This window comes from Henckelia pumila, chromosome 4 (assembly GCF_033568475.1).
Source record: "Henckelia pumila isolate YLH828 chromosome 4, ASM3356847v2, whole genome shotgun sequence".
Taxonomy (NCBI): Eukaryota; Viridiplantae; Streptophyta; class Magnoliopsida; order Lamiales; family Gesneriaceae; genus Henckelia; species Henckelia pumila.
This window is the reverse complement of record NC_133123.1, coordinates 55,242,003-55,260,688: the sequence shown is the minus strand read 5'-3', so window position 1 is coordinate 55,260,688 and position 18,686 is coordinate 55,242,003. Positions and strand designations below refer to the sequence as shown.

Sequence of the window (18,686 nt, the reverse complement as noted above, 5' to 3'; positions counted from 1 at the left end):
GTTGGATAAAGATCCTGAAAAGATGAATCCCCAACACCTGTCCCCCCCAAACCTAATCTTGTTACCCCTTTTTACCAGAGCCCTCACTGACTGGTGAAAAGCCTGATAACTCCTAGAAATAAACTCCCATGGATAAGGCTATAATGATTTTTTATATCAAATCAAATAACTAAAAAATGCATGATATATTTATTTATTTATCTATCCTAATCCCGACATCTTCAACATTATTCCTAGCCATAATCTAATCTCAAACACTAAATAGATGCCCTTGATACACCTAAGATGATCTAAATCCATACTTGAACCATATGTTCACCTTTTCTATCCTCTATTTTCAATCTTCCATTAGAGGTGAAAAACTGGGCTTAGAAAACTTTAGGCCAAAATTGAATCCCAAATTAGGGGTCACAATACTAGACAAAGGATATATGTATTTTATTTTGTCTTTGGATTTAATATTGTTATACATCAAAGATTATAATAATTAATTTTTAACCATTTATTTTAGGAGATTCGAATCAGAAGTAGTGTTCTAAAAATCGGCCGAGGCGCTAGGCACCAGCCAACCACACTAAAAAAAAGTGCTAATCAGCCAGCCCAAGCGCCACTAGCGCCTAGGCACCAGCCGACCGCAATAAAAAAGTGCTAATCAGCCAGCCTAGGCGCCCCTAGGCGCTGACTAATTGGTCCAGACGGCCATAGGCGTCCAGGAAGGCTTTTATTTCAGGCTTAAAAAAAAAACTCGAAGGTAGTTTTTTCAAACTTTTAAACCTATATATTTTTTGTGTTGGGCTTTAAACACACCCAGTTTTATAACGTCCAACAAGAAAACCTATTTGTTGGCTTGCCCTAACACCAGACTTCAACTTCATCTTTCAATTTTATTTTTTGTTGCCCTAACTTTCGAACCAGGAAGGAGAAATCGATTTGTATGGACATATGGGGGTGTGTGTATTAACTGCATAATAAAATAGATAATGTCATATTACTGCTTCAATTTCTGCTTAATCCGTGGAAAACGCCTAGCAGCGCCTAGTACCCGTTCAGACATTCTAGGCGCTACGCGCTGGTCTACCGCCCGACTAGCGCCCAGCGAATTTTAGAACCTTGCTCTGAAGCTAACAATTAGTAGGAAGAAATAAAATTTGTAAATGTGTGATGTTTTTTACTTTTTTTTTTAAAAAAAAAGAAGAACTAGCAAGAGGCAAGTGAATACAAATTAGATATAATATATAATTTAGTTTAATTAATGCTAAAATATGATATTGATAGATAAATATATTATATTCACTCACATTCTTTAGGGATAAAATCAGTAATAACTAAAAATTTTAAATGATTAATTTGTTTTGTTTTGAGATGTCTTGTATTTCTCATAGTACATGTTAAGATTTACCAATAATCGTGATCCCTGATCTTTTGGTTATCATTTCAAGATTAAAGACATCAAATAATTCTAGTTGTTGTGTGGTACCTTTTGGTAAATTACTGTTTAATCTTTCAAGTGGTATTCTCCTAATGTGTTTAACATCTTTTAACTATTATCATCATTATTTTTGGACACATGGTACATTTTATGACATCTTCACCTATTATTTTTCAACACACAATACATTTTATGGCATCGCATCTGCCAGAGGGGAAGTCTGAAAACTGCAACTTCCGGCTAGGTAAAAGCTGAGGACTATAGGAGAAAATAGCTAGTGCTAATATAAGTTATATACGAACCCAGGAAGGAATTGAGAACGTTGCCGACACTCCTAGAATCTAGGTCATTACGTATTAGGTAATTCAAGAGTTGTTTATCTTTCAAATGCCACGAAAATATGATTCACAAAAATTCTAGATTCAGATGGTGAAGTAAGGGAGGTAATAGTGTTGGTAATCTATACATCTGCATCTATTTCATTGTTCAATTAACATATAACAATGTATGTGATTTAAGTCATCTGTAACTTCAAGCATAATGGGAAAATCCTGTTTACACCACATAAAAGCCATGTCAAAATTTACTACACTTCATTATAAGATCTGCCGCATAGTATTTTACCATACATGAGATTAAATAAGAAAGAATACATCCAATATAAATTCACAGGGAGTGAATACTGTCAAGTGACCGAAATTCGCTTGGAGTCATTAGAAGAAAAGAGTATTTATTTAATATAGCCTAGCAGAATATAAGAAGCTATATGGTGAAGACAGAATCTTACTGGCATATCTTTATACTTTTTCTCAAGAAACTCTAGGTCCGGTAACACATGCATACAGTTTATACAACAGTAGGTCCAGAAATCCAGAAGAACCACTTTTCCTTTCAAATCCTGTGCAATCAGAGGATTAAATCAGAAACCACACCATATTCTTAATTTTGTGATGCTTCAAGCCTTCAACTGCTTAAGACAACGTATGACCTTTAAAATATAAAACCTCACTTGAAACTATAGGACATTAGGACAAAACCAAAAATTATTAGTCGAAGAAATCGAAAACAATCGTAGCCAGCCATTTAAGTTTCGTCAGATATAATCCATGTTACGAATTCGTAATATCTGTCCTGAAAAGAGACAAAAGTAAACACTTAACCAGGAGGGTTTTTTCAGCTCTAGCCTCTATGGTCAAAGGTCCACTGTCAAAAATATGTCAAAGAGGAGTTTTTTCCTCAAAAGAAAATTAAGCATGAATATCATATCAAACCAATTAAGAAGAATCATATTACACAAAAATTTACCCTGCCGAACTGAAGAGGAGCCGCGTTCAGCCAGTCAAGTTTGGATGGAAACTCAGGCACAGTTGTTGCAGTTCCTCTGACATGATGAAGTTAAAAACGTTGAAACAAATTATCAAAAGATCAATGAAGTTAAAACAAGTGGTCATGTATAGCGTGAAGATCAAGAAAGAAAGTTAAATACAGCACTGCAACAACTTAGAATCTCACAACTACTGAGTTGCTGTAGAACAAAAAGACAAGGAAATTTCTCTGCACCTTTTCTCCAAATCAGACATGTAATTGATAAACTGTTCGATTCTCTTGTCATCGGTTTCTCCTGCATTCGCTAGAAGGGAATAAGATTGAAATTTTCAAATCGACTAAATATTGTGCATAGAGAAAGTTATACATTTGAATAAAGAATATAGAGACAATCATTATTATAGAAGAAAAGAAAATGAGAAAGACGTGTACAGAACCAATCATAGGCTCAACCGGCCATACATTGGCAAGTAGATCTATTGACAATAATAAACCACCTTTTTGCCCAAATGAAGGGTTACTGGCCCCAAAAACCGAACTCCATATTGCTTTTGGAGATACATATTGCATGGCCTGCAAAGACATGGCAAGGCCAGTTAAACTCAAGGAGAAAAGGTTATGTTTGAAACGTCCCCTAATTTGCTGAATGCATAATTTGCTTTTTCATCAAACAGCATTTATACCCTCCAATTTATGACGGAGAAGTAAAGGCAAGAAACAGCAATCCCCAAACTTCCATATCTCAAGATGTTTCGTCGAGAACCCTGTAACCTGTCAGCAAATCATTTTTGCTATTTCAAGGAGTGTTCGACTGAATGTCCTTGTACAGTAGTGACTTCATAAAGTGGATGATAAGTAAGTTTGGAGCTTAAATTTCTCAAAGCGAAATCAAGAAACATTCTGAAATACATTTAGGGCAGGAGCCAGGAGTTAGAATAGGTGCTCCAGCACTACGAAAACAAAAAAAACATCCCGACAATTGGTTATCGAATAGTTTTATCATTACTTCTAATAATTATTTATGGCTAGTAACAAGGATAACTAATACTAATCCAAAGCACGACTAAACAAAAGGCGAATCGAGGGACTGCGTGACCAGCAGAGACAAAGTTGTTCCAAAAGTGGCACTGAACCACTCTTGTAAATTTGCGTTGTACTGAACTAGAAAATTAATAACTGATCAACAAAGAGGACAAGACAATCACATCGCGTAGACATGACACAATAATCTATTTTCTGTTTTTACAACACCTGAGACGCAAGTCTGCTGCTATGATAACTGAAAACACCATTTATATCCTAATTACAGAGAACTTTTGGCACTAATTTGACAATGGTAGAACATTGACCGTGGAATGCGTTTATGAATCAAATGCAAGGAAATTGGACAGCCCAATTCAAGTTGAATGAGAGACAGAATGTAAAGGCAAAGCAATGAATAAGGTCGCAGGACAAAAGTTGATTGTTATCCAAATTATGTCTCTTTTGCCAAAACGTTCAGAGGGGTATCACGCTATTGAAGTACATATAGATGCAAAAGCTGCATTAAAGCACGCCGTAAGAATTAAATACCCGAAACAACGTTAGCATTTTGTCGAAATGTCTCCTAAAATATTGACAAAAATCAAATTCACAATACAATCAGCAAAAATAGATCAAGAAAAACAACAAAATAAGGCCTCATTATTGAAAAACTAAGCTACGTGATCATTTATAAAACCAAAGAAAGTAAACGAAAAACATTCTCGCCATATTTCGTATACCGTAGATCCCTATTTTCAGATGTTGGAATAGGTTGTTCCATTAAATACAGTAGCATAGCACGCTTTCGATTACAAACATATTGAATAATTTGATGGAAAAATGTTTATTCTAATGTTGACATATAGCACCAATGACTATTCTATCAACAAATATACATCGATCTTTCAAATTTCTACGTAAAATCAAAATTATTGAACCAAATAATTCATCGAATTAGAAATCATCCTTACCCTTCAAAAGAGAGGACTGCATCTTCAACAGATTCATTTTCCTGAAATGATTTAATTTCGATACCATATATGTTGATCAGACTTTGTGGTACACTATTAGACTGGGAAGGCTGCTTCTTTGGATCTGGAATATTTATATTAATTTACTTTAGAAATCTTCTATGTCAAGGACTAGCAAATAAGAATTGCTACTAATTACAGTAGCTAAGTGCTTCTAAAACACTTTGAGAATATATTAAAATTTTCAGCAAGAAAGAAAATTTGTAGAAAACGGAAAGCTTAATTTATCACAAAGAAACCTTCATGTGTAAGACTCACAAGGAATAACCTTAGTTACTATTTCACATTTCATATGACAGGAGTCTGCACAACATACAGCACTACTTACACAAAAGACATTAATAAATTATCTTCCACAACTACATACTATGGCAACCAGAGCCACCATTGAGAATATCATCAAGTGAAATATCTCCTATATCCTTCCGAATAAGTGATGGACACTCTGTTTTTAAAGTATCTTCTGCCAAGGTAGTTGTCACAGCAATGCATCTGCAAGCAAAAAATTAGGTTAAAAAAAGGGCAGGGAAGAGAACCAAAATGGCATTTAAATTGTGGTGAAGTGAAGCAAGGCCAGGCATGGAATGCAAGATATTAAAACTACAAACAGGAATAACCAAGAAAATGCAACTTAAATAGAAAATTATAGTTGATAAAATATTGTAGATTGATTCCCTCTCTTTTCATGGAGAACAATAAATGAAATCATAGAATAATCATGAGAGTCGAACGATGACAAGAAGTAAGGAAATTATCCGAACAGAGCACAATTACTGGAGCAGTGACACGTTAAGGAGCCAACCAAAGAATCAGATCATAGCTTATTAGAGAGTGAAAATAACAAAGACAAACATGAACACTAAATTTTTTTCTTTATCAAAAACGATAATATTATATAACTAAAGGATGTGATAGTTACAAAAGGCGGACCAGAGGTCCACGCAAATAAACTAGAAGAAAAGCCACCAAGCAATTTAAACCAAGACTAATCTCCATTCCCTATACAAATCTGAAACCGTAAAAGATGAACACGAATTCCTCCACTGAGAAACTGGAACTTAATATAAATAACCAAAGTGAATGGAAAATGCTGAGTTACCTCATGCCAGCTGATTTGGCAGCTTGTACCCCTGCTAATGCATCTTCAATCACAATGCACTACATGTAGATGGACAAATCAAAATATGTTGTTTATTCCTTTTCTACCAAATCCTGTAATACTAGATAACAACCTTCTGAGAAGTTCTTAAATCAACAAGTCAAAGTTCAATTTTTTTTGGATACGGCAGCTGGAAGAAGATAAAAGCATGAAATAGAGCGTTCAAAAATCAACTAGGCCAAGTTGGACACAGAAGCCAGAATAAGATAAAAATGTGGATATAGAGAGCTCAAAAACTCAACTATCCCAGGTGATCCACATCCATGAAAATTACCTTCTTTTTTAGGACAAATTACTTAGGTTTGCAGCTTCAACAAGAAAATACTTAGTTTCATAAAGAAGAAGATGTTATTCACCAACTAGCAGCCATCTTCACCCAAGTTCAACTAACCATGAGGCAAAGAAACTATGCCCAAGTACACAGCATAAATGAGGCAAAGAAAATACTTAGTTTTATAAAGAAGAAGATGTTATTCACCAACTGGCTGCCATCTTTCACCCTAGTTCAACTAGCCATAAGGCAAAGAAACTATGCCCAAGTACACAGCATAAATGAGAAAAAAAAAAAAACCACTACAATGACAAGAAATAGTGAAATCTCAGCAGCTGACCTCACGTGGGGGCACATCCAAAATTTTTGATGCGGCTAAAAATATGTCAGGAGCAGGTTTCAAGTTTTCAAATGCATCCGCAGACACAATAGCATCAAACCTGGTCATAGAACAAAAGTTCCACGAAAACAAAACCATGAAAAAATAGTTCAAAAGGCATGAAGAGATAATTATTATTGCAGAACAAAGTAAACATGTAATAGTTTTTGTTGAAGATTTCAGAAATATTTAGGAGATGTTATAGATACTAATTTGTACACTTTTCTTTGTGTAAATTATCTAGAATAGGAAATTATCTAGGATCAATTAGCGATTTAATTACCTTTTATTATGATTATGTAACTTGTATAAAGGTTGTACAATTACATTAGAAAAGTAATCAAAATTTACAAAATTATTCTTGTTTCATGGTATCAGAGACACCGATCTTGGGTGTTTCTGCATTTTTTTTACAGCCTATCACAATATGGCCTCAGAATCATCATCCACCGGGTTAAATACGTGATTCCACCAACCCCAATATCCTCGAATCCTTCATTTGGCAGTCATTCGCTGCAGTTCGAATGGAGGAAAGTAGACGACGTGTTATGTCGCATTCCCAGCGACAAGAGACCTCTTCCTTAGATGCCCAGGGTGCTGCTCTGATTGTGCACAAACAAGACGGAAATGGCGTCAATCGCGACCGCTACTCAGCGCCGTATAAACCAGAAGTAGCCCCTGGGTATCAATCCATTGGTCGGGCGGTGTGCAATTTTTGCCAAAAAGCCCAATCATATTCATGATACTTGCTGGCAAATTCACGGAAATCCCATTGATTGGAAGCCCAAGAAGCAACAAAGACAGCCCAAATCAGCCCATATTGCTGAGTACACCTCTAGCGTTGCTACTGGACCAGAATTCTCCAGTGAGGATTTGGACATGTTGCGTCAACTGTTGCAACAAACCAGAGCATCCATGGGATCTGCGACTCAAACCTCAAAAACGCCCAAAACAAGTATAATTCATCAGAATTTCCTCTCAAAATCCCAACATCAGACCATATGACTGGAACAATAGCCGTCTTTGACATATATAACAACTGCAAGAAAATTGTTTGGGTTGCTGATGGAAAAGTATCATCTGCTGTCGGGAAGGGTACGGTGTTTTTATCTAATATGACACTAAAATCAGTGTTATTTGTGCCTAATTTATCTCACAATCTCCTGTCAGTAAGCAAACTAACCGAGGATATGAACTGTGTTGAAGCATTTTTTTCCTTATCATTGTGAATTTCAGGACAATTCTTCGGGGAAGATGATTGGAGTTGCCGAGAAGAAAGTTGGATTGTATTATCTGTTGGGAACAAAGTACTCTAGCTGTGCTAAGCCTCAAAATCAAAATCTTTCTATCGTAGTGTTTGGGACAATTCTTCCGGGAAGATGATTGGAGTTTCCGAGAAGAAAGATGACTGTATTATCTGTCGGGAACAAAGTATTCTAGCTGTGCTAAGTCTCAAAATCAAAATCTTTCTATGGTAGTCTTTTAGAGAACTTCTAGGAAGTACTTCTAGCTTTTCCTTTACAAAATTTTGAAATTTTGTGAAATTTTATGAATGAGAAGCTGAGAAGTGCAAAAGATTAGAACTGCATTCTAGAATCTCACTCAAACACTACCAGTGTCAATTGTTTCTAACTCTAATGTAATGTAATGTTGTGGCGTCAGTGTTTGGGACACCCTAGCTTTCAGTATATGAAAATCTTGTATCCTCATCTTTTTTATCAATAAAGATCAACATTTCTTTCAGTGTGAACAATGTGTACTTGCAAAGACACCTCGTACAAATTATTACCCTACGCATGTGTATCAACCTTCAAAACCATTTCAGCTAGTCCATAGTGATATATGGGGACCTGCTAGAACTTCGAATCTTACTAAAACTCAATGGTTTGTAACCTTCATCAATGATAACACGAGGGTGTGTTGGGTATAACTAATGAAAGAAAAATCTGAAACCTTCTACCGGTTCAAACAATTTCATAAATTTGTCTTGAATGTATTTCAATCCAATATTCATGTTTTCGCACAGATAATGGAATAGAATACCTACCAAGTCAGTTTAACTGGTGCTTGGTAGAAAATGGGATACACCAACAAACCTTTTGTGTCAATACACAAAAACAAAATCGGGTGGCGGAGAGAAAAAAATCGTCATTTGTTAGAAGTTGCTAGGTCTCTTATATTCACTAGCTCCATTCCTAATTCCTATTGGGGGAGGCAATTCTCACATCTACGTATCTGATAAAGCGTCTACCCATTAAAACACCCAAATTCAAAACTCCTTTTGAGTGCTCTAGCTGCCTTTTTCCAAACCTTAATCTTTTCAGTTCCTTATGCCCAAAGATTTTTTATTGTACTTTTTGTTCACAACAAACAACCAAACAGGAATAAACTTGATCCCAAGGCATTCAAGTGTATTTTTGTAGGATACTCACCAACACCAACCCAGAAAGGATACAAGTGCTACTCAACTTCAATCAAAAAGTTCCTTGTCTCTTTGGATGTCACTTTCTTTGAAAATACTTTTTTTCTACTCTCCTACTCCTCTCCAGGGTGAAAATAATGAAGAGGCTAGTATTTGGGATCCTACTGTGTCATTACTCATATTAGAAGATGTGTCTCCTACTATAAATTCAGATCCTATTCATGAACAGTGGAGGGGAGCACATGAGGAGGTAGTTTCAAGGAAACCTCTTTAGACCTACTATCGCAAACCAAAGACTTCTCAGCACAACCAATCATCGATCCTAGAATTTGAACCTGGTATGAGCAAAGATTTGGAACTTCAAATTGCACAAAGGAAATGGGTAAGATCATATACTATGCATCCTATTGCAAATTTCTAACTTGTAAAAAGGTTGTCTCCTGTTTTAAGGCCTTTGCAGCAAAAATTGAAAGTGAAAATTCCCAAAAATATTGATGATGCTTTGAAAGATAAAAAAATGAGAAAGTGTTGTACTAGAAGAAATGACAGCTCAGCATAAGAATGAAACTTGGGATATAGTGGATCTACCCAAGGATAAGAAAGTGGTTGGAAGTAAATGGATATTTACAGTGAAGGATAGGGCTGATGGAGAAGTCGAAAGATACAAAGCTCGGTTGGTGGCACAAGGGTTTATGCAAACATATGGAATAGACTACGAAGAAACATTTGCTCCAAAGGCAAAATTCAATTCAATACGTGTGTTGTTGTCTCTTGCTGCAAATTTGGATTGGGAATTGCACTAGCTAGATGTCAAGAAATGCGTTCTTGAATGGTCACTTTGATGAAGAGGTGTACATGAAGATTCCACCTGTTTTCCATTCAGAACATGAGCAAGGGAAAGTTTTTAAGCTGCGGAAATCATTGTATGGGTTGAAACAATCCCCACTAGCATTGTTCACTATATTTAGCTCCACTCTCATGCAACTAGGATATAATCAAGGAAAGGTCGATCATACTATTTCCATAAGAAGGAAAAAGTGGAAGGAAGGCAATCCTCATTGTGTATATGGATGACATCCTAATTACAGGTGATGACAGTGTTGAGATTATCAGCTCAAAGAAAAATTGAGGGAATTTGAAATAAAAGATTTAGGATCCTTAAAAGTATTTTCTTGGCACGGAGATAGCTAGAACTAAAGATGGCATCTTCATTTCTCAAAAGAAATACACTCTTGATTTGCTGCAAAAAGCTGGAAAATTGGGCTACAAACTGTCTGGTAGGAACCCCGTTGGTAAAAAATTGGAAGAGCATGATTGAGAAGAATGAACCTTATGCAGATTGGAAGATACCAACGCCTGGTTGGCAGACTAATATACTTATCTCTCACGTGACCTGATAACGCATCAGTCGTTAGTGTGGTAAGTCAGCACATGCATTCTCCAACTCAAAGCCATCTACAAGCAGTGAATCATATTTTGAGATATCTCAAAGGAACTCCTGGTCGAGGACTCGTGCTCGTAAAAAATATTAACCGAAGCATTGAGGCAAATGTTGATGCTGATTGCCGACTAGGCTGGAAGTGATGACTGTAGGTTTTTGCGAAGCAAGAAACAAATTGTGGTAGCAAGAAGTAGCGCCGAGGCTGAATACTGACCTATTGCACAAGGGATGTGTGAAGTTATTTGGTTACAACGGTTACTGCAAGACCTGAGAATTACTATCAGTTCACCTATCAAGTTGTATAGTGACAGTAAATCTGCTATTAGCATCGAGAACAATCCAATACAGCATGACCAAATGAAACATGTAAGGACAAACCAAAGTTTTATTAAGGATGATATGGAAGGAGTCAATGAGGTATTAAATTATCCTATATCAACTCTCATGATCAAGAAGTTAATATCCTTACCAAAAGTCCCACAAAGCCAAGTCATGAAAATCTTCGTAGCAAGCTTGGAATGAGAGATCTATTCTTAAGCTTGAGGGGTAATGTTGAAAATTTCAGAAATATTTAGGAGATATTGTAGATACTAATTTATACACTTTCCTTCGTGCAAATGTTCGAGAATGGGAAATTATCTTAGGATCAATTAGTGATTTAATTACCTTTTATTATGATTATGTAACTAGTATAAAGGCTGTACAATTTCAGTAGAAAAGTAAGCAAGATTTACGAAATTATTCTTGTTTCGGTTTTCATGACTTGTATAAAAATTTTTTAGTAGCAGTTTCATTACTTCAAAACATGAACATATTCTATTTGATGTAACTAACTTACAGTTTTCCGCAAACATTTAGCATTGACAATTTTTTCTCACATATTCAATTTATTTAATTATATTCTAAGCGGAAATTCATTTTAAATAAATAATATTTTACACATGCATGAAGATTGTGGAAAGGCAACTAGTGTGCACCAAATGCTAGTATATTATAAAATGAGACTGAGTTATAGAAGCCAATATCTCATTGCAATCACCAAACAGATATTACAAAAATTATATGTTAAGCAACGGACTTGAATCTAACTCAACCGCAAACACTAGCTCAAAAGGGGAGGTTTGTCAAAGCTTATATATTAAATTCTCAGGCTATCTACCCAACTGATGTGGGACAAACTAACACACCAACACACCTCTCTCACGCTCAGGAATGAAACGACTGGAGCACGCAGACATTAACGGGTGGCGGCCCAACTATGAGACAAGTGACCCAATTATGGGACGTCCAACTCATAACGGTGGAACTTGGGCTCTGAACCTAAGCTCTGATACCATGTTAAGAAATTGATCAAGGGGGGAGGGTGGAGATATTAACGGGTGGCCCAACTATGAGACGGGTGACCCAATTATGGACAATCCAACACATACGGCGGGCCTGAGCTCTGATACCATGTTTGAACCTAACTCAACCCCAAAAGCTAGCTCAAGAGGGAAAGTTTGCCCAAGCCTATATATTAAACTCACAGGCTATTTACCCAACCGATGTGGGACAAACTAACACACCAACTAAACCCTCTCACGCGCAAAAATGAAATGACTAGAATGTGGAGAAATTAATGGGTGGCTCAACTATGGGACGAGTGACCCAATTATGGGACGTCCAACACATAACGAGGAATATGGGCCAGGGTCGGAACCTGATCTCTGATACCATGTTAAGAAATGAGACTTGTACCTAACTCAACCCCAAAAGCTAGCTCTGTAACACCCGGTATTTTAAATACGTAAATCCGCATGCATAATTAGGATATTTAATTATTTAAATTTGTGATTTATGGGTTAAATAATTATGTGAATTATTTATGCATGATTTTCTTCCCTATTTTCGTGCCTATCAGATAGTATAGTGTGTGTATTGTGTATGCATAAAATAACTTTGAAGAATATTCAGAAAAAGTCTCGGCTTTCATGGAATTTGTGACTTGTAGTGTGTTTTTGATTGTCATGCTCACGTTTTTGGGGCATGGGTTGTGCATGGCTGCTGTCCACGGTTCAGAGGGGGTCCAAGGGTCCCTAGGATTGGGTTTGGTCAGATTTGTGGGGCTGGAATGGGCTGGAGTCGAAGCCATGTCTTCTGGAGCCAAGCAATTCGCGCGCAGGTTTTTGGCTTCTGGTAGCATGGTTCGTTCTCCATCCTCAGGGCAAGGTTTTGGATAAGGTTTGTTGCATTAGAACCCCCTTGATGTTGTCTAAGATTGAGAATTGGTTTCACAAAAAAATATGGTCGGAGTAGGGAGAACGATCGAATTTACGGCAGCCGCTCAGGGCTGGGTGCGAGCTTGGGGACAGCCTGTTGCAAGGCTTCGTTCTCCTTCCTCGGACCACCGTTTGGGCTGGTTCTTAGCTTGTTGGAAAGGTCTAGAGGTGGGCTAGCTAGTGGGGTTGTTTCTCCGGCCAGGGAGTGACCGGAGCCGGCCGGCAACAGGCCACAAAGCCTGCTGCCCGCACAGCCGAGAAGAGAAGGGGGAGGGAAGGAGGGGCTACGGGTTTGGGGTTTTGGAGAGTGGATCCGGGTCGGGTCTGTGGATCCGGGTCGGGGCAGTAAGTCATGGGTTATGTTAGTTGGTCCGGGTCCGGGTCAAGTTAGTCGGGCTCGGGTATTTTTATTTTTAAGTTTTAAGTTTAATTAAGTGTTTAATGGGCCTAATTAAATCTCAAAATTTATTTGGGCTCCATTTAATTATTTTGGGTTGAGTTTAATTTATTTGGGCTTTTAAAATTTTAATTAAGTTAGTCCATTAATTTTATGGGCTTTTGAGCCCATAAAAGTTATTGGGCCAGTCTTTGGGCTTTCGGGCCCATTGGGCCAGATTAAGTTATTTTGGGCCTAGGATGTTTTAATGGGCTTTAATTATTTAATTGGGCTTAGAATAATTTTTATTGGGCTTAAGTATGATATTGGGCCAGTCTCAGTGTTAATGGGCCAGATTTAAGTAAATGGGCTTGAGTGTTAGGACCAGCAGTCCAGTACAATCCATGAGAAAATTTCATGTGTCCTGAATATATATTTAATTATTTTTATGCATTGAAGTTATTTTAATATTTATATGTTAGTAAGAAATTTAAATTAAATATATATGAAGGACACACATTTTATTTAAGTACATGCATTCATGAAATAATTTTATGCATAATTGAATGTTTAAGGTTGAGCAATAATAAAATATTTTATGTTGGAAGTTGAAGTAGTGTGACAATTTAAGGGGGATTCGTCCCCATATGTGACCTATTGAAGGGCAGTTTACTGCCAATTTAAGAGGTGATTCGTCACCGCCACGTACGTTGGTTTCCACGCTGATCAGTATTTAATGTATGATTTAAGGTTACACTACGGATACAACCATGCGATGTTAGAAAATTAATTGCTCAACAATGTTATGTATTATGTTATTTAAGTTTATTTAAGTTAAGTTATGTTATGTAATTTTTAAGCATGCTCATTCATGTATATGTATGTATTAGTATTTAATTGTTTTAAATTATTTTAAACCCTTGTTATGTTAGCATGTTGGGCCTCTAGGCTCACTACACTGGTATGGTGCAGGTGAGTACGTTGAGGATGATGTTGTACCCACCGGAGGCGAGGATGTATGAGCGGACATGCAGTGACCCCGTGACCGTGATAGATGTCTGAGTCACATGCATGTTTTATTTATGTCAGCATGTTACACATTTTATATTATTTTTCAGTAGTTGTGAGTTTTGAATATTTTATTGAATATTGTCAGTGCATGCAGTATTTTTTAATTAAATGTTTGACTCGGATGTTTATTTTATTTTAAAGAATGCATTTTTATTTAAGTATTTAATTGTTTATTTATTCATTTATCTTTTTTAAATCTTTTTATTTTGTGCATATATGTATGGGCATATATGTACATATTTTATTTAGTATGTATAAAAAAAAAAAAAATTTCCGCATATTTATTTATTAATTATAGAGTTAGGGTCGTTTCAAGCTCAAGGGGGAGGTTTGTTTTTGTCTATATATTGAACTCTCAGGATATTTATTGAACTGATGTGGGACACAACTAACACATTAACACACCCCTTTCACGCTCAAGAATGAAATGACTAGAGCGTGGAGACATTAACGGGTGGCCCAACTCTGGGCAGTCCAACACACAACGGAGGAACCTGGGCCAGGGTCAGAACCAGGCTCTGATACCATGTTAAGAAATAAACTTGGATCTAACTCAACCCCAAAAGCTAGCTCAAGAGGGAAGGTTTTCCCAAACCTATATATTTAACTTTCGGGCTATTTGCCCAACCGATGTGAGACAAACAAACTCACCAACGTTATCCGTTATTTAGTTGAATTATCTTTCAAAACAAGTATTTTGTAAATAGAATTCTTTACAATAGATAATAGGCGATGGACAAACTGTGCAAAATTCACTAACATGAAGAAATGGAAAGGGATTCAAATGGTGGGCTCAATTCAAAACCATCTATTCTTCAGGTTTTGTATGGTTTATACAGCTGAATTGAATTTATTCAAATATTGTCAGCAGTTATCTACTAAATAACCTCTAATCTTAATGATTCTGAAATTACGGGTATTTCCTCACTTTGAGTTATCGTTTAGGACTATGCAATTTATATGCCGACGGGTATGAGAGAGGAGCATACTCTAATACACCTAGGAGAGAGAACTATACAACAGCGATAAAAAAAACAATCTGAAGCGTTGAACCATTTAAATTTACAATGTAGTTTCTTTTATTGGTGCTCTTTGACATTGTCGTGGTGGTGCATCCCAACCAAGATCTGACAATCTCATAATCTTAGCCATTGTTGTGAGCGCACGATTTATTTTATCTGGGTATTGTTTCTTTAAAACATAACAGTAGGCCATTTCCCTGGCCAATCTTCATACTGGATCACCAGGAGTTATTTGATCCTTACATTCCAGGTTCACAATTGCATTTGATGCCTTTAAATCCAAATCAAAAGTGACGCTTTCAAATTAAGTGTGTGCAGATATCTGACAGAAAGGAAATGATAGGTTTACCATAAAGGCTTTTGAAATGCCAGATCTTTTGAAATGCCAAATATGCTCTTGGTCAACTAAAGGGATTACTTTTCCCTAGAATGAGATTAGTGGCTTGTTGAAGAGCTTTTAAACATAATATGCTTGAGATTCGTAACGCGAGATTCCACCACAACACAAAAGAATCCTAAGAATTACCTGTAGCACCTTTTCTACAAAATATATAGTCATATATCCAAAATTAGTTTTATTTTTCAAGAGGTAAACAATCTTGAAACTTTAGTTCCTGGACACATTCATCAAAAACATACATATACAAATATATTCACAACATCTTGACTCCATTTGGACAAGTACTTTAAAAAAAATTTAATGTTTTATAGATGAAAAAACTTCAAGTGCATGTTTGGATAAGATTTTCGTAAACCGTTTTTGAAAAATATTTTTAAAAAAGAGTTCTCCAAGTATAGTTTATAAGAATAATTGTGTGGTGTTTTTTGATATTTTTAGAAATGACGACAATGATGAAAATCATGACACTTACTTTTTAATTGTAAAAACGTTTTAATAGAATAGTTGTCCAATCGCATAATTGTTCTTAAAATAACATTTAAAACCTTTTACAAAAATTTTGTAAACAACAGTTTTGTAAAAACGTCTTATATAAGTATGTCCAAACGGAGCCCTTCTCTTGTTAGAGAGTCTTTTTTCGTAATTATAGATAAAAAATATTGTTCCAAGTGTAAATTATGATGAACTCATGAAATGGTGACAAATCAAATAGTGGATGACTTATACTCATTACGTATTTTCTTGAAAAGAAAAGGGATAGGGTATACCAAGATAGACTTCATCAATTATCACAACACCACAAGGTATTCTGAGCAGTTACATTCTATGATACAGTTTCACAAAATATATGTGTGTGTATGCATATCAAATCATAACAAGTAATGAAACCCCAAAAATTAGATAAAGTTCTGAAAATTTGTGACTTTATTATAATGTTGCGATCGATATAAATGAACTTACATTGACAGCTGCAAACCAGCAGCTGCTAAATTGGCATCTACCTTTATACGATCAGCACTAGATGCCACAGCAACTTTAAGTCCTCGGTCTTTACACTAATGTTCATCACACGGTCACTTAAAAAAAATCCAAAGAGAAAGGAAACCAAAGTATTTGTTCATCATAATAATACCTGTATTACAAGTTCATAGGCGCCCGGAAAACCTATGCCAGAATTTGGCTTTGCATACTACAAAAAGGAGAACAACAATGTAGGCTCTATTGGATTTCACAAAAGAAAACTAAGAAGGAATCAGATAAACTCTGGGAAAATTGCAATTTTAGTCATATTTACCTCTTTGCGATTTTTGTCCTCTACGTTATCAAACTTCATTCTTAGCAATGTATCTTTCAATTTCTGGAAATTTAAATATTTGTTCGTCGAGAGTGCTGATGTGGCACTTTAGACGTCAACACCATGTTGGTGCTACATCAAAGTCACATCGATTAAAATTGAAAAAATAACAGAATGCGGTTGAATTTGACATCATTGAAGACCAAAATACCAAAAAGGTAAATATGCTGGACCAAAAATACAATTTTCCCAACAAGGTTATAGTTTGATACCTTATCGAGGTATATCTCAAAAAATCTTTTCTTTGCCATCTCATGATTAAATCCATTCACACTCTTCACCGAAGCAACACCTCCTAAGAAGTTGGCTTCACCTGAGCGTTATGTGAGAAATCATGCAATCATATACGCAGAAATATACGAGAATGGGGGAGGAGAGAAATAGGGAATATGATAGTGGATAAAAAATAAAAGGAACAGGGAAAAGTAAAGGTATACCAATAACACCCAATTACCAATTCGGATTAATTTCATGGATGATTCAGATCAGGTAGAAACTGATACAGTTTGAAGTTTGAACTATGGCCTCAAATTGCAATCGGTTCCATGGGCATGGCAGTCAATAGATGTTCAAATCACACAATTTTCAAATTTTAGCTTGTAATAAGTATTTTAAAAATAATAGTTTTAGCCTGAAAATACAAATTAAATCATCACAAGCCCCAGCTACATAACTGGTCCTTCCTCCACCCCCAAACTCAATGCAGGAGACAAATGAATGGAAAAGAAAAGGAAGCTCAATCATTTAAGTTAACCAGAAACTCATACTTTCTTAAAAAACACCGACATTAATACCTACCAAACCTATCCTCCTCCTCCCTAACAAAAATTAGGAAACAAAAAATATCCTCTGCAATTCAAATCAGAGCATCTTCAAAGTTATAAACTACATGTTATTGTGTGTAAAGTGAGAGTGTTACAATGTATCAAGAACCATAACCAAAATTTAGAAAACGGGAAGCTGAATTATGTCAAGCTAAGGACAATGTTGAACAGAATTGCACACAAATGTATGAACTCGAATCTCTGGCATTGAAAGATAAATCTACCTGTGCCCATGAAAGGCACGAAATCTTGAACCGTGACTTGAACTCCCATTTCTGCGAAAACATCGACCGCAGCCAATCTGGATAGCTCTTCGCTGTTGCACAGCACTCCATCCATATCAAACAACGCTGCCGAAACCTTCCCCCATTGGCTCCCCGTCTCCGGAACATTCTTCTCTTCCAGTGTGACGCACGCTTTCACCATTTTTCCGATTCTCCTCCTCCCTGAAAACCTCAAGGCGTTGGCTTTCCACGGCCATTGATTACTGAGAAAATTCGATTTGGAGCTCGGTAAAAACGATTTCCTGTAAAGGGTTTTCGAATCGCAAGAAGGAAAAGTAAATTGAACAGGTGTCAACGCCATTTTTGGCGAGATTGAGGTGGAAGGAGGCGGATGGTCTCGTTTGTGATTGAGCTGAGCTTCGGTTCGTTATGAGTGGCGGGGAAAAGCAGGTGAATGTGTTGGATTTTGTGAGACCATATTACCCTTTGTCTTTGTTCTCTTTTTTTTTGCATTTCGATCCTGTGATCAGGGGTGTTCTCGGAAGATCGCTTCGTAAAATTCTTTTAAATTTTTCTTCTCCTTTTTTTTGGCATGGGATTATTTGAAATAAATAATCATCTTCATGAGATACTTTTTTTTTTCCTCTCGAATCATCCATTCTAAGTTAGTATTTGA

At 36.3% G+C, this 18,686-nt stretch overlaps 1 protein-coding gene across 3 annotated transcripts in view; it reads right to left on the bottom strand.

The window, feature by feature from the left end:
- Window positions 1-18,460, bottom strand: part of LOC140863710 (protein SUPPRESSOR OF QUENCHING 1, chloroplastic-like) — a 46,398-nt gene extending 27,938 nt beyond the window's left edge. For 2 of the 3 annotated variants that reach the window (XM_073267322.1, XM_073267324.1), the window contains exons 1-13: window positions 18,011-18,460; window positions 17,175-17,275; window positions 16,741-16,797; window positions 16,569-16,663; window positions 6,580-6,679; window positions 5,909-5,967; window positions 5,177-5,301; window positions 4,750-4,873; window positions 3,439-3,526; window positions 3,253-3,328; window positions 2,990-3,059; window positions 2,735-2,810; window positions 2,217-2,327 (exon numbers count right to left, since the gene is read on the bottom strand). In XM_073267322.1, the coding sequence (XP_073123423.1) occupies window positions 2,217-2,327; window positions 2,735-2,810; window positions 2,990-3,059; window positions 3,253-3,328; window positions 3,439-3,526; window positions 4,750-4,873; window positions 5,177-5,301; window positions 5,909-5,967; window positions 6,580-6,679; window positions 16,569-16,663; window positions 16,741-16,797; window positions 17,175-17,275; window positions 18,011-18,371 (1,443 nt within the window). In that variant the 5' untranslated portion in view covers window positions 18,372-18,460. The remainder of the gene's footprint in view (window positions 1-2,216; window positions 2,328-2,734; window positions 2,811-2,989; window positions 3,060-3,252; window positions 3,329-3,438; window positions 3,527-4,749; window positions 4,874-5,176; window positions 5,302-5,908; window positions 5,968-6,579; window positions 6,680-16,568; window positions 16,664-16,740; window positions 16,798-17,174; window positions 17,276-18,010) is intronic. The other variant, XM_073267323.1, reaches the window with a different exon arrangement.
- Window positions 18,461-18,686: the final 226 nt, after the last annotated feature.